Source organism: Phyllobates terribilis, unplaced genomic scaffold, assembly GCF_046119375.1.
Source record: "Phyllobates terribilis strain yellow unplaced genomic scaffold, ASM4611937v1 Scaffold_2__4_contigs__length_985480577, whole genome shotgun sequence".
Classification (NCBI taxonomy): Eukaryota; Metazoa; Chordata; class Amphibia; order Anura; family Dendrobatidae; genus Phyllobates; species Phyllobates terribilis.
The window spans coordinates 678,080,656-678,097,655 of record NW_027362762.1 but is presented as its reverse complement, the minus strand read 5'-3'; the positions used below and the strand labels follow the sequence as shown (position 1 = coordinate 678,097,655).

Genomic DNA, 17,000 nt, shown 5'->3' with positions numbered 1-17,000 from the left:
GTTTGAGGAGTAAAGTTTTAAAACTGTATTGCTTTTGGGAGTTTTCACAATAGATAGGCCCAGAAATATCAATTCAAAAGTCTAGGTCTGTAAAAAAACATTTCAATGAAAAAAAGAAAAATTGATACTAAAATTTTAAAGCCTTCTAAAATCTTAAACTAAAAGGACGTTTGAAAAATGATGGTGACAAACAAAAGCTAAATGTTATTTATTGGCTATTTTCGATAAAAAAAAATTCAAAGTTTGAATGTCGCAAATATTTTAAAAAATTTGTCAAATTTTAGATATTTTGATAAATGAATGCAAAACAAGTCAACAAAAATTTACCACTAATATAAAGTAGAATGTGTCATGAAAAAGCATTCTCAGAATTACTGGAATATATAGACGCATTCCAGAGTTATTACCACAAAAAGTGACACATGTCAGATTTGAAAAATGAGTCTTGGTCATGAACACCAAAACTGGTTGTATCATTATGGGGTTAAATTCCTGCACTGATGTCCATCGCATGAAGATCAGATACACATAGAAATGAATAATTCCTAAGTGAACCCTTAGTTTAACAGAAATGTCTATGGGATGTCCTGAATTCTGTGAGAAATAAACAAAATGGATATAGTAAAGTATATATGATAACAAAATCCACCCAAATGAATAAGTTATGAAAACACACAGTTCTTTGCTTGCAGTCAGTGCAAATTGCTAACAGATTTTCATGAGCTCAATGTTACCGATTTTTTTTTATTACTGTGAATCTTGTACAGCATCCTTCTATTTGTCTAGGTTGTTGGATTCATTTGCAATTTGTACTGAATCCAAAGATGTTGGGTGGATCCATCAAATTTAAAGGTTATAAAACTAGTCATACTGTGTGCAATAAAATGAACTACGTATGCAGAATGGATCTATGAAAGTACTCTGCTGACAGATGTGCTATTCTGTACTGCTCTCCGATGTTAAAGGTACATTGATAACCTCTGCCTTATTCTTGTTAGTGTTGATGAATTTATATTAGCAAGAGCCTTTTCCCCCATTTAGTTGTGCGTAAAGGGAACCTGGCATGTGTAAAATGGTATCAAATCTAAAGTCAGGAGGTTATATCACAATGCATGGACTGGTTACGTGTCTCCCGGCCCCGAGCGTGACAGCTTGATATAGTTCTATGAGGCTGTCACGCTCAGGGTTGGAAAACACACGGGCAGTCCGTGCACTGTGATAAGAGATTGGACCGATGTTCATCCACGTCCGTAAAAGCCCGGAAACACATTTTTTTAAGAAAAGTCTCAGTATAAGGGCACGGGCAGACGAGTGTAGTTGCTGTCCGAGTGTGATCTGACAAAACATCGGTTCGCATTCGTACCAATGTTCTTCTATGGGACTGTGCACATGTTAAATTTTTTCCTCGGACAGAGACTGAAAAAAAATCGATGCATGCCTGAGTTTGATTTGATATTCGGATCACACTCGGCCAGGGCCGCTATCAGGGCATTACTACCCTTACTGGTGTATGGGGCCCAGTGTGAAGAACCCCTGGGGCAGAGGTGGGTCGCGGCGCACATCTCAGCGAAGGGTGCTCCATGGCCATCAAAACGGTATGGCAGCACAGCTCTAGGGAACTCCCTCTGCCTTTTTTGTGACGTGTTGGTGAAAGCGCCTACGTGATGATGTCATCACACAAGCACCAGCATTTATGCTTGCTGGATGCCAGAAGTGGAACTGCAGGGGATTGTATGAGCGGTAAGTATGAAAAACTTTTTTTAATAAAATGAATTAAATGGGTGTGGGGGAAGTAAATAATGCTGCATTGAGGGTGGAGGAAGGGGGACAGCAAATGATGATGTACTGAGGGTGGGGGCGCAAATAATGATGAATTGGGGGTGGGAAGAGCAAATTATGAATTGAGGGTGGGGGAGAGCAAATAATGATGAATTGAGGGTGGGGGGAGTAAATGATGATGAATTGAGGGTGGGGGAGAATAATGGATTATGTATTGAAGGTGGGGAGAGCAAATGACTATGAATTGAGACTGGGGTGTGGGGGACAGAAAATGATGATGACTTGAAGGTGGGGAACACAAAATTATGATAACTTGAGGGTGGGGGGTGGGAAATTGCAAATGATGAATTGAGGGTGGGGGAGAGCAAATAATGATGAATTAGGGGTGGGGTAGAGGAGAGTAAATGATTATGAATTGAGACTGGGGGTGGGGGAGAGTAACTGATTATGAATTGTGACAGGTGGTGGAGAACAGCAAATGACGATGAATTGAAGGTAGGGGAGAGCAAATTATGAATTGAGGGGGGTTCACGTTACTGTGCAGGGCAGCATTGTGTTGCTTTTTTCTTCTTATGGCATAGTTTAGAAGTTGGGGAAAAAGTGGAGAATGAGCTCTGGAAGCGGTGCTCTAGATAACTGTGTGTTATTTTCTGCAGAGATGAGTCCTGGCTGGAAGAAGTGATGGCGGTCTGCGCTGGATGGAGAAGAAAAGCAAAGATGAAGGATATCACTGGTGAGTCAATGTGTTACCTGTACACTGACACTATACACTATATATTATATATTTAGCTCCTGTGTATAATGTCACTGGTAATCACTTTATTACCTGTACACTATATACTATATACAGATCTCCTGTGTGTAATGTCAGTGGTGACCACTGTGTTACCTGTACATTTTACACTATATAGAGAGCTCCTGTGTTTAATTTCACTGGTGATCACTATATTACTTGCACACTATACACTATATACAGAGCTCCTGTGTATAATGTCACTGGTGATCACTGTATTACTTGAACACTTACACTATACACTTTATACTATACACAGAGCTCCTGTGTATAATGGCACTTACGATTATATTAGTATTGTGATTTTTTTATAAATGATCATCATTGTAGTATTCGGTCACTATGTGATAATATGTGATCTGGTAATGGTGTGGTGGTATTTATATGTGGCATTATTTGGTCACTATGTCATGGTAATATATGGTCTTGTCATGGTATTGCAGTATTTTTCCCTTGTATGTGGTATTATTATGTCACTGTGTGGTGGTAACATGTGGTCTAGCAATGGTGTGACAATATTTGACCCTTGTATGTGGTATTATTGATCATTTAAAAAAATGTTCAGTATGTGACTGTAACATCCCTGGCGGCGTGCTGGCATGGCTTACTGTGACGCCCAGCTGCGCTTGGTATCACAGATCCTAGAAGGGTGTATTGATGGATTCCTCCACAAGAGGCCCCCATAACCATTCACACATCTCCACCTTCCACCTCAGACCACCAGAGGGAGCCCGTTAGGGATAGATAAATAAGTAAGGTGGAGCCAGGCAGCAGTTAGTCTAGACTGGAGTCGACAGAGAGCAAACCTGTTGAGAGAGTTCCTGCAGAGTGAGACACAGAAAGAGGTCAGTCTGCAGTGGAGCACAGTCCAGACTCACTTGTAGCTCAGAGCAGTGAGCTTTAGGTGTGCCGGCGCCATAAGATCGGTGAAGCGCGGCAAGCTGCCGTTAGTGTGAGTAGCCTAGTGAGGGCCCGAGTAGGCCAAAGGCGAGTGGAGAGTTAGTACATAGGGGGCAGAGGAGCTTAACTTGCTCACCCCGAAGAAGTTACCGGACACCGGGTCCGAAGTTTACCGGGATCTCTATGACCCAGAAAGGCATAACCGGAATCCCTGGGGAACTACAAGTCCCAGGATCGCTAAAGTGCTGATACGTAACAGAGTCAGGAGACACATAGGCCCACAGCTAAGGTGCGTGTACTCCAAGAAAAGGCCCTACCACAAGGTCAGCCAGCGCAGGACAGAGACAAAGTTAGGCCTAGCTCCAGGCAGGTCAGAAACTTACTACGTAGAAGCAAGAAACAGGAGGCCCAAAACCTGCTCATTGGGGAGGATCCTGACATGCACCCTTGACCCTACAGTACTCCGGGACGTGCCTGAATTTCCATCAGTAAAAGGTACTGAAGTGACTATCGTGTCTGTCCCTGTTCTTGCTCTGACCCGGCTGGGTCTCGTCTGTCCTGCATTCCCCTTTATACACTGCCTTGAGGCCTAGCTCCACCTGTGGGGAGCTATACCATCGAGCTGCCTTATCACCGGCCTCAGTGGACTGCGCAGCGCTGGTGATTCTCACCAGAAGCCACAGGTGGCGTCACAAACTTTTGTAAAATAAACTAGCAAACCATTAACCCTTTTAAAGAGTGACCCCAGGATACGGGCCCGGGAGCCCAACGCCGCGACATCCCCAAGGCTAAAGTCCCGGGTATCCGAGTCACCTCCATCCCCTGGGCTAGTCATCTCCTCCTGGCGTCACGAACAGGATTGCGTGCCCGCTGCAACGACGGGTACTGTGTGCCTTTATTCTGAACTGTGTACGTAAAGTTGTGGTGAAGGTTGCCGCCATTGTTGGGCCACTGAGTGAGAAGAAGGGCGTAACCGCGGGAAAATTAGGGGCGTACCTGCAAAAGAGCGCGAAGTCCCGGACACGCCCCACACCTCGACGTCAAATCGGGAAGCGCCAGGTCCTGTAAGGAGCGTCGCTGAACGCTCTGACGTAGGACGCAAGCGACGCAAGGTCCTGAAGACAACCGTCACCTGCGGAGCTGCGGCCTACCGGAAGAAAAGAAAAGAAGGTAGGCCACGGTTAACTAGGGGGGCGCCAAGATGTCTGACAAACAGCAGAACGCCGACATGCCGGTAAACGTCCCTGAGGTTCAACCCGCGCCCGATGATGAGCAGGCCGAAGCCGCCGCTCCACCAGCAGCGCCTGTAACACCTGTCATTCCTATGACTCTACCGTACATTCCTGGAGCAAAGTGGCTCCCCCAGTACAACGGCAAACCAGATACGGAAGATATGTGGTATCTTAGACATGTACTCTATGACCGGCAAACAAAGAGCATCCGTTGTATTAGGACAACTGACCGGTGCTGCGGAACGGGAAGTGGAAACATGGTCGGCCGCAGACCAGGAGTCAGTGTCCGCAATATTCCAAAAAACTACAGGATGTCTTTGAGGACCTTACTGAGGCGGACCTCCGGATGAGGTTCTACAGCTGTTCCCAACAGCCGGAGGACAATGTTCGAGACAATGCCTGGCGTCTTCAAGGGGCCCTGCGGGCTCTGAACCAGGTTAGTCCAACCAGCGTTGAGAATGAGAATAAAATGCTGAAGGAACAGTTTGTCCGGGGGTTAAGGTCTCCAGAGGAAAGCAGGACTGTGCGTTGGTGGTCCCTGGATCATCCAGATGCCACCTTTGACAATCTTAAGGACATGGCTATAAAAGGACTGCAGCTCCTGGAAACAAATGCCATCCAGAAGTGACCGGAGCCGAAGAACCTCAAGGAGGTGTGTCAGTTCTTGGGACTAGTAGGATACTACCGGAGGTTCGTAAAAGACTACACAAAGAAAGCAGCTCCTCTGCAAGACCTCCTGGTGGGGCAGTCCCCCAAAGGCAAAAATCCCCCATTCCACTGGGGTAAGGAGCAAGCCGAGTCGTTTCAGGAGATGAAGGAGATCCTGACAGATGATGAGATCCTAGCCTACCCTGACTACAGCCAACCGTTCCTGCTGTATACAGATGCCAGCAACGAAGAGCTGGGCGCTGTTCTAAGTCAGAAGCAGAATGGCCAAGAGAAAGTGATCGCATACGCAAGCAGGAAGCTCCGCCCGACTGAGAGAAACCCAGAGAACTATAGCAGCTTTAAGTTGGAGTTCCTGGCCTTGGTCTGGGCCATCACTGAAAGGTTCAAGCACTATCTGGCCTCCAGCAAGTTCACTGCCTTTACTGATAACAACCCCTTGACCCATCTTGAAACAGCTAAGTTGGGGGCACTGGAACAACGATGGATGGCTCGGCTGTCAAACTACCAATTTACAATTAAATACCGGGCGGGCCGCAAGAACTCCAACGCCGATGCCCTGTCTAGGATGCCTCACCAGTCAGACACGGAAGAAGAAGTGGATGACCTGGAAGAGATAGAGCTACCTGCCTTTCATCAGAGTGGGATGATCCACGAGCAACGAGCCTCCAGGAAGCAGCGTGGAAAGACGTTAAACCCCCTGCCTCACCACAGCTGGAAGGAGACCCAGGACAGTGACCCGGTTTTCAGCCGCATTAAGGAGCTGATAACCCAAGAGGGTGCCTCCCTGGAGAAGGAAGCGTCTCTGCAAGCAAAGCAGCTGTGGAACGAGAGAAGCCGGCTGTTTATCTACCGTGAGAAGCTGTTCCGGATGTACGTCAATCCAAAAACCCATGAGATGGTATGGCAGATAGTGGTCCCGAAGACAGACATCCAAATGGTATTAGAGGCTTACCATGATCAGGCGGGGCACTTTGCTGGAAAAAGCTAGAGACCCTGCTGAAGTGTCGATTATACTGGGTAGGAATGCGCAGCTCCATTGAGAGGTGGTGCCGGGACTGTGGACCCTGTGGCCTAAGAAGAAAAGACTTCAGCAGCCAGAAGGCACCCCTGCAACCCATCAAGATGACTCGACCCCTGGAGATCGTGGCCCTGGACCAAGTAATGCTCTCCCCCAGCAGGTCAGGGTACTCCTATGCTCTGACCATGGTGGATCACTACTCACGTTTCCTGGTGGTCACCCCCGTCAAAGACCTGACGGCAGAGACAGCAGCAAAGACGTTCCAAGCGTACTTCTGTAGACCCCATGGTTACCCTGAGCAGGTGCTGACGGACCAAGGCCCGGCCTTTGAGGCTGAGTTGTTCAAGGAGTTCTGCCATTTGTACGGTTGTAAGAAGATAAGAACTACACCGTACCACCCACAAACCAACGGTCTCTGCGAAAAGATGAACAACATCATCATCGACCTGCTAAAGACCATACCACTTGAGGAGAGAAAACAGTGGCCAGACCTACTACCTGACTTAGTGGATCTGTATAATCATATACCAGTAAGTTCCACCAACTGCACTCCGGCATATCTCATGCGGGCAAGGCCAGGAAAGCTGCCCATGGATCTGGAGCTTGGTGTTGTTGAGCCTGAAGCTGATATGACCACTGAAGACTGGGACAAGACCAGACAAGAGCAGTACAGAAGAGTACAAGCTTGTGTCAAGGACAGTCTTACTCGGGTGAGAGAAAAACAGGAAGTGCACTACAACAAAAACGCACCCGCAGAACCTTTCATACCAGGTGAAACAGTATTGAAAAGGAAAAGACGCAACCACAAACTTGATGACCAGTGGGAAAAAGACCCCTACACTGTGTTACCGTCAAGATTTGACAACAAAAAGACCTGCATAATCAGTCGAGATGGAGGAAGAACGACTGCTACTGTGTCCAGGGACCACCTAAAGTTGTGTCCAGAATTACTGAAACCCCAAGAAAAAGTGCCTCTCACAATCCCGGAAGAACCTAAAGAAGCGGTGATACACACTAACCTAGGAGACTTCCCTGCAGATTGATCTCAAATAAGAGGTGCAGTAATCATCCCAGTACTCCAATTATATGAACGGCCAGAAAACCCCTCCACAGCAAGTTGAACCTGTAAGTGCTGCAGAAGAGCCAGCTCAAGAAGAATCCCCGGATGAAGGATCCCCGGTAGGAGCAGAGCAAGAGGGCCCAGCCAATGGCAGACTTGCCAGTCCAAGAGAGAGGTTAAGGCAGTTTTACAACATGGTCACACGTAGAACTGGTAGAGTAACTGAGAATGCAGACACTGATACCCCACAGGCCAAAGCACCACGCAGATCAACACGTAGCACGAGAGGTAAACCCCCTGTGAGGTACACTCAGTAAATAGCCAAATTCCTAAATGTAGATAGTTACCCCTGGGGCATATTAAATTGAAATGTATTGTATTGATGGTGTACTTTCTTATATGTATATCACTTTGTGTTTTGCCTAATGATTTACTTTCTTATTTACCTAAGAACTTCGTGGCTGAGGACTGTGTGCAGCCCAAAAACTGCTTGTGTATATAATCGCACTCCTTGGAGTGCCCCTTTTAGGTGACCTCGGAAGGAAAACCTGTCTGGAGTGGCTCTATTGGAGGTCCAACTCCGGATCTTCATGCCCTGCAGCCACCCCAGGGCCTACGTTGAGGGTTTAGGACAGGTCCCTCAAAACCACCAAGTACTCTACCCGGTGAGATGGACAACCTCACCACAGGAACCATGGGAACCTCACCACAGGAAACTTGAATTCTGAGGACACTCTGTATTTGTTATACTGTTATGTAATGTTTAAGATTCGTGCCTCCCATAAAGGGAAGATTGTTCTTGCATTGTTCATGTTTCCTAATGTTATTATTGTTTTATAAAAATGTACTTCAGCCCGGGAGTGCTGCGCTTTACTAGGGGGGAATGTGACGCCCAGCTGCGCTTGGTATCACAGATCCTAGAAGGGTGTATTGATGGATTCCCCCACAAGAGGCCCCCATAACCATTCACACATCTCCACCTTCCACCTCAGACCACCAGAGGGAGCCCTTTAGGGATAGATAAATAGGGAAGGTGGAGCCAGGCAGCAGTTAGTCTAGACTGGAGTCGACACAGAGCAAACCTGTTGAGAGAGTTCCTGCAGAGTGAGACACAGAAAGAGGTCAGTCTGCAGTGGAGCACAGTCCAGACTCAGTTGTAGCTCAGAGCAGTGAGCTTTAGGTGTGCCCGTGCCATAAGATCGGTGAAGCGCAGCAAGCTGCGGTTAGTGTGAGTAGCCTAGTGAGGGCTCGAGTAGGCCGAAGGCGAGTGGAGAGTTAGTACATAGGGGGCAGAGGAGCTTAACGTGCTCACCCCGAAGAAGTTACCGGACACCGGGTCCGAAGTTTACCGGGATCTCTATGACCCAGTAAGGCATAACCGGAATCCCTGAGGAACTACAAGTCCCAGGATCGCTAAAGTGCTGATACGTAACAGAGTCAGGAGACACATAGGCCCACAGCTAAGGTGCCAAGAAAAGGCCCTACCACAAGGTCAGCCAGCGCAGGACAGAGACAAAGTTAGGCCTAGCTCCAGGCAGGTCAGAAACTTACTACATAGAAGCAAGAAACAGGAGGCCCAAAACCTGTTCATTGGGGAGGATCCTGACATGCACCCTTCACCCTACAGTACTCCGGGACGTGCCTGAATTTCCATCAGTAAAAGGTACTGAAGTGACTATCGTGTCTGTCCCTGTTCTTGCTCTGACCCGGCTGGGTCTTGTCTGTCCTGCATTCCCCTTTATACACTGCCCTGAGGCCTAGCTCCACCTGTGGGGAGCTATACCATCGAGCTGCCTTATCACCGGCCTCAGTGGACTGCGCAGCGCTGGTGATTCTCACCAGAAGCCACAGGTGGCGTCACAAACTTTTATAAAATAAACTAGCAAACCATTAACCCTTTTAAAGAGTGACCCCAGGGTACGGGCCCGGGAGCCGACCGCTGCGACATCCCCAAGGCTAAAGGCCCGGGTATCAAAGTCATCTCCATCCCCTGGGCTAGTCATTACCATCTCCCACCATGCAAGACCACCAACTTACCTACCAGTCCAGGCTGTGCACTATACTCCTCTACTTGCTGTATGCATATCTCTTGTCTGCTGGCTTAGGGCGGCAGCGCTGGTACTTCCTGATTCTTATAGTTACAGTGTGCGCAGTCCTAATGCGCCCCCAGCCTATTGCTATGAGTCACTGGATACTTAAACCTCCTCCACCCAGTGGGAGGTACCTGAGCAACACCTTCTTACAGTGTGTTCTGTGCAACTGTGAGTTGCCAGGTCCTGTCCTGAATTTTGTCTGTTTCCGCCACCCTGGGGGCTGAGTACCCAGGCCCGTTACCTGTATCTGTGACTTCTAGTCTATTTCCACCTCCCTGGGGGCTGAATGCCCAGGCACTGTCCTGTATCTCTTTCCTGTGTCAGTTCCTGTCTGAACTGTGTCCTAGCCCGTTACCTGTTTGTCTCCATGTCTGATCCTTCTCTTGTCCTGCAGTGTCTGAACCAGTACCTAACTCCTACTTGTTGTCTCTGTATTTCTGTTTGCAGCTGCTATGGGGTTATTGGAGAGTGGGGCAAATCTAGGTTGATCCCATCTCATTTGCTACTGGATTAGGATAGTTGATGTGGGAATCTCCATGAAAAGTATTCTTCACAAACAAGAGATTGGAGATTTGGCTTAACAGTCATAAAAACGGGGTACAAAATACAAGTCTTTCTCGACTGGTTGGAAAAGCCAAACAATGTAATAGGAAGGCCATTTCTGTTTTTACATTGTGACCCCTTTTATGTATTACATGCATGCCAATGTAGATGATGTTTGAGGCATTTTAAACTTCATCTCTATTGATATAAGGTATATTACTAAAATATATAAAGCATTGATAATCTCCTTTTAAATGTGGAAGTATTAGCACTGCTAGCCTGGCTGCCAGTCTGGCAGTAAAAGTTGATTTTTAGGAATTAGTTGCTAAGCCTCATGGTAAAGTCCCCCAAAAACTCAATACTAATAACATGTTTACTATATACAGAAGTAGTGTGCGTGGGTAAATTAAGCCGTTTTAGATGCTCATGATCGAGTTGATGCCTTACTGCCCAATGCACAAAGTATTGGTAACTCTTTGCTTTTTATTATTAGGGTTGCCTATTTTTCTTTGGTATGGATCATATTTTCATCGTGTTCAAACATTTTTATAACCTGTTGCCTTACAAATCTGCTTAGTGTTGCTTGTAGATAATTTGTTTTCTGTTGTAACATACTCATCTACTTCCGTTAGTAGTCATGTCATTGACTGCTGTTGTAGTCTCATTGACAATGATAAATTCATTGATGTAACATCAAAATTACAGGTTATAGTCACAGTGAGCTAAAGTTTTGTCACTTGTCAGTGTTCTAGCCTCATCTTTCAAGTCATGTATGCACAATCAATGATATATAGCGGGTACAGAAAGTATTCAGACCCCTTTAAATTTTTCACTCTTTGTTTCATTGCAGCCATTTGGTAAATTTTAAAAAGTTAATTTTTTTCTCATTAAAGTACACTCTGCAACCCATCTTGACTGAAAAAAAAACAGAAATGTAGACATTTTTTCAAATTTATCAAAAAAGAGAAACTGAAATATCACATAGTTATAAGTATTCAGACCCTTTGCTCAGACACTCATATTTAAGTCACATGCTGTCTATTTCCTTGTGATACTCCTTGAGATGGTTCTACTCCTTCATTGGTGTCCAGCTGTGTTTAATTAAACTGATAGGACTTGATTTGGAAAGGCACACACCTGTCTATATATGACCTCACAGCTCACAGTGCATGTCAGACCAAATGAGAATCATGAGCTCAAAGGAACTGCTCAAGGAGCTCAGAGACAGAACTGTGGCAATGCACAGATCTGGCCAAGGTTATAAAAGAATTTCTGCATTACTCAAGGTTCCTAAGAGCACAGTGGCCTCCATAATCCTTAAATGGAAGAAGTTTGGAACCACCAGAACTCTTCCTACACCTGGCTGTCCAGCTAAACTGAGCAATCGTGGGAGAAGAGCCTTGGTGAGAGAGGTAAAGAAGAACCCCAAGATCACTATGGCTGAGCTCCAGAGATGCAGTAGGGAGATGGGAGAAAGTTCCACAAAGTCAACTATCACTGCAGCCCTCCACCAGTCGGGCATTTATGGCAGAGTGGCCCGACGGAAGCCTCTCCTCAGTGCAAGACATATGAAAGCCTGCATAGAGTTTGCTCAAGAACACATAAAGGATTCACAGACTATGAGAAATAAGATTCTCTGGTCTGATGAGACGAAGATAGAACTTTTTGGTGATAATTCTAAGCGGTATGTGTGGAGAAAACCAGGCACTGCTCATCACCTTTCCAATACAATCCCAACAGTGAAACATGGTGGTGGCAGCATCATGCTATGGGGTGTTTTTCAGCTGCAGGGACAGGACGACTGGTTGCAATTGAAGGAAACATGAATGCAGCCAAGTACAGAGATATCCTGGATGAAAACCTCTTTCAGAGTGCTCTTGACCTCAGACTTGCCGAAGGTTCACCTTCCAACAAGACAATGACACTAAGCACACAGCAAAAATAACATGTGATATTTCAGTTTTTCTTTTTTAATAAATTTGCAAACATTTCTACATTTCTGTTTTTTTCAGTCAAGATGGAGTGCAGAGAGTACTTAAATGCGAAAAAAATTAACTTTTTCGAATTAACCAAATGGCTGCAATGAAACAAAGAGTGAAAAATTTAAAGGGGTCTGGATACTTTACGTACCCACTGTATGTAAATTGTCAGCTCATAGGTCAAGGTATATTTCTATGTGACTGTGGCTTGCAATGTCTCTATGGGTGAAAAGCACACCTTTTTAGACCTTTTACATTAAGACAAAATAAAGTATAAATGTGACCAATAGTTTTGTAGTTTGGTTACAAAACATTGCAGAATTTTGCTATGTAAAATGTTAAATTACCATGATAACATTTTATATCATTGTAGTAAATTAGAGAGTTACAATCTTTTTAATTTTTATTTAATAAATTAATTGTAAACATAAAACTAAGCAAAATGTGAAATATGTTTTACCTGAGAAATGTGCTTCTTTTTCCTCCTGGACTGATCTTTCAGTCTCACTGTCATTCAATGAAGACAGATTTTCCCATTACTGAGAGAGAACAGTTGGTATTCATAAAGTTCTATGGAGAGGGGAGGGGGAGGAGGAGGAGCCAGGGGCAGACACATACATTATTCTGCAGGTTATCCTGAAACAACAGTTATAGTTCTCCATGGAACTTTGAGCACCAACTGCCATCTCCTATCTCAGTAATGAGTTAATCTGTATTCACTGAAGACAGATTTTACCTGTGAATTGAGAATTTTCAGATGAAAGATCAGTCCGGGGGGGGGGGGGGAGCAGATTTTTATGATAAGATATAGTATAAAGTTTTTTGTTCCTCTTTGTTGTTTTCACATGTACTACTGATTTATGGAAAAAAATAATAAAACGATGCTTAGTTACTCTGTGTTTTCAGCATATATCATTGAAGAATTCAAGGAATACAAAACATGACACCTGTAGCGTGACAAGGTCAAAGTCACTATATCTTTTGGGATGTTGAGGGTACCGAACAGAAATATGCACTCGGTGAGTGTTTGCATTCACACAGGAGGAAGGAAGTTATTCTTAGGATAAAGTCCAAGATTTAACTGTGATACCTTATAGAAAAACATTCCCTAACGATGAGACATTTCTGTCTACAGAGGGGAAGAGTGTTTTTATATCCCCTGACCTGTTAGCTTGGAGAAACTTGGTCTCTTAGAAACTTGGCATTTGTTGTGGACTGAATTTTTTTTTTCAAGCATTGAATGAATATTTATTGAACAGATGAAAGATCTTGCAAAAAACATGTGACTGTGTCCTGCATGATGAGAGGAGAATAAGCCACTGCCGGGCACTTGATATAAGCAACTTGTTTTGCGCAACTCCGGTCCACAGTCTAGGACAGTGCTCTCTGGTCATGGACAGAAGCTGCCGAATTTTCTGAACCTCAGAAATCCTTTGGCCTAGGCTCATCTTACAATTTGCTGTTTTCGCGTTTCGTCACCTTGTGTGCCGCAGATGACGTCACAATAGGCCGGCAAGTCAAATGCCACACCAAGGAAACCAGAAGGTAAAGAAATTTGCGCAGCTCCTATCCATGGACTGAGAGCACTGACCTGGACGGTGGACCGGGGTTGCGCAAAGCGATCTACTGATCTCTAATATACACCTCATCCACAAAGACAAAAGTACCAGTCATAAGAATTCAAACTGCTGATCCCTAACATCATCTGTTGGGGAAAAGTCAGGATGCCCTACATACATATCAGATAGTCAACTAATCATGCTGATACACATTAGTCAGCTAATGATCTTGATACTGTTTTTTCGACGCTATGCACATAGGCATATTATTCTGTCAGTTAACAGTGTGACAATACGTATTCAAATACACTTACCTGGTAAATAGCTGTATATGTTTCATTTTGAAGCCTGTCTTTGGCATCTGAAACAATATTGATATTATTTTACAATTGGAAATTTTGTAAGAATGTGCAGTACAAAGGAATACATGAAATCTTTAATAACAATAACAGCACTCTGATAACACAGTGTACATACATTATGCGTCAGCACACTACAATTAATGAATACTTGAACTGCACCATTGCCCTCAACGTTAAAAACGTAAGGTATTTAGTTAGTGCTTTTTGATCAAAGAGTGCACAAGCCATCCAACAATGTCAAATTTAGTTACATACGGATGGTCTCTGTATCACTAATGTCCTACCTCTCCATGTGCCAAGCCAGGCCTCATCTGAACTGAAAGAGATGAAAGGATTTACACAATTCTATATTGACAGATCAGTGGTTAGGTCTCCAAGATGTTTCGAATAACCTCCCTGTCAAGCTCCTTCAAAAACTATATGCAAGTGTGCCTAAAAGAAATTATGTTCTGAAGGCAAAAGGTGGTCACACCAAATATTGATTTGCTTTGTACTTTTCTTTTGTTCACTCATTTAGTTTAATTTTATCAGATAATAAAATGCAATTAAAACGTATATATTTGGGAAAGCATTTTTACTTTGCAATATTTTTCCACATAGGCCAAAGACTTTTGCACAGTACTGGAATCATGAAAATCACAGGATCGATAGGCATATTAATGTAATGCAACTGATAAAAAATTGGAAACAACATTTTAAAAATACCTCAATTTATTCAGTGTTGAGTATTAGCGTCACTATCAGAAATACACACACTTACATGGTTTGGCATGCCATCAATGAAGTTGTTAATAGTGGCCTGAGGAATGTTCTGAAACACTGAATGCACTTGGGCGTGCATATCATCAAGATCCTCTGATGGCAGCTCCCTTTCCAGTTGCAAATCAATGATATCTGAGATGTGCTCAATGGGAGACAAATTCACAGGCACTGCAGACCATCGTAGAACATTTTGGTCATGAAGGCTGTGCACAGTAGCTTGAGCAAAATGTGGCCTCGCTTTGTGTTGAAAAATGACTCCTGCAACACTTTGGAGAAATATCCGTACCACTGGTTTCACCACACTGTAACTCCAAACTGTTAATATACATAGAATTAGGATTACAGGTGTCTGGCTACCTTAAATTATGCCACGCCACACCATATACCTGGAAGTAGGACTGGTGTGACATTCCCCCATGAAGGCCTCTTAACTGACCTTGCGCCAACACTCTCAGAGGCTATCATGGTGCAGAGCATAATGGAAATGGAGTCTCACATTTGTCTTGGATGCAATCATAACCAGAAATTGGTCTGGAGACCAAGTGAGCAATGCCATAACGAGACCTTCATGAGGAAACACCTGTACTACTCCTGGGATCATGGTGTGGGGAGGCATAATGAACGGTGCTCAGATTCCTCTGACCTTCATTTCAAGTACACTAACATTGATTTGGTCATTTTGGTCATGAAACCAGTATTATGGCCATTTTTCGGTATTATTACAAGTCAACACAACAACGCCAAGTGGAATGTTGCTTGTGCTAATGTGAGCAGCCTGTGTGGTCTAATTGTGCTACCATGGCCTGCAGCTGGCAATTGAAGAAGGAGATGCCAGAAGCGGATCTTGATGATTTGCATGGCAAGTGCATTCAACGTGGCCAGATATTCCTCATATAACCATTAATAATTTTTATGATAGAATGCGAAGGCAAATAAGTGTGTGTACAACCCCAGGCAAAAATTATGGAATCACCGGGCTCGGAGGATGTTCATTCAGTTGTGTAATGTTGTTGAAAGAAAGCAGATCACAGACATGGCACAAAACTAAAGTCATTTCAAATGGCAACTTTAGGGCTTTAAGAACCACTAAAAGAAATCAAGAAAAAAAATGTGGTACTCAGTAAGGGTAATTTTTTTCAGACCAAGCAAAGGGAAAAAATTATGGAATCACTCAATTCTGAGGAAAAAATTATGAAATCATGAAAAACAAACACACAAAAGAACACTCCAATGCATCACTAGTATTTTGTTGCACCACCTCTGGCTTTAATAACAGCTTGCAGTCTCTGAGGCATGGACTTAATGAGTGACAAACAGTACTCTTCATCAATCTGGCCCCAACTTTCTCTGACTGCTGTTGCCAGATCAGCTTTGCAGGTTGGAGCCTTGCCATGGACCATTTTCTTCGACTTCCACCAAAGATTTTCAACTGGATTGAGATCCGGGCTATTTGCATGCCATGACATTGACCTTATGTGTCTTCTTTCAAGGAATGTTTTCACAGTTTTTGCTCTATGGCAGGATGCATTATCATCTTGAAAAATGATGTCATCATCCCCAAACATCCTTTCAATTGATGGGATAAGAAAACTGTCCAAAATATCAATGTAAACTTGGGCATTTATTGAAGATGTAATGACAGCCATCTCCCCAGTGTCTTTACCTGACATGCAGCCCCATATCATCAATGACTGTGGAAATTTGCATGTTCTCTTCATGCAGTCATCTTTATAAATCTCATTGGAATGGCACCAAACAAAAGTTTCAACATCATCACCTTGCCCAATGCAGATTCGCGATTCATCACTGAATATGACTTTCATCCAGTCATCCACAGTCCACGATTGCTTTTCCTTAGCCCATTGTAACCTTGTTTTTTTCTGTTTAGGTGTTAATGATGGCTTATGTTTAGCTTTTCTGTATGTAAATCCCATTTCCTTTAGGTCTTTTTCATACAGTTCGGTCACAGACATTGACTCCAGTTTCCTCCCATTCGTTCCTCATTTGTTTTGTTGTGCATTTCCTGTTTTGGAGACTTATTGTTTTAAGTTTCTGGTCTTGAGGCTTTTATGTCTTCCTTGGTCTACCACTATGTTTGCCTTTAACAACCTTCCCATGTTGTTTGTATTTGGTCCAGATTTTAGACACAGCTGACTGTGAACAACCAACATCTTTTGCAACATTGCGTGATGATTTCCCTTCTTTTAAGAGTTTGATAATCCTCTCCTTTGTTTCAATTGACATCTCTCGT

General features: G+C 44.1%; 1 protein-coding gene across 1 annotated transcript in view; it reads right to left on the bottom strand.

Moving 5' to 3' along the window:
- CD34 (CD34 molecule) overlaps positions 1–17,000 on the bottom strand; it is a 134,440-nt gene that overhangs the window by 19,324 nt on the left and 98,116 nt on the right. The window contains exon 6 of the mRNA XM_073666864.1: positions 13,940–13,986. Within this exon, the coding sequence (XP_073522965.1) occupies positions 13,940–13,986 (47 nt within the window). The remainder of the gene's footprint in view (positions 1–13,939; positions 13,987–17,000) is intronic.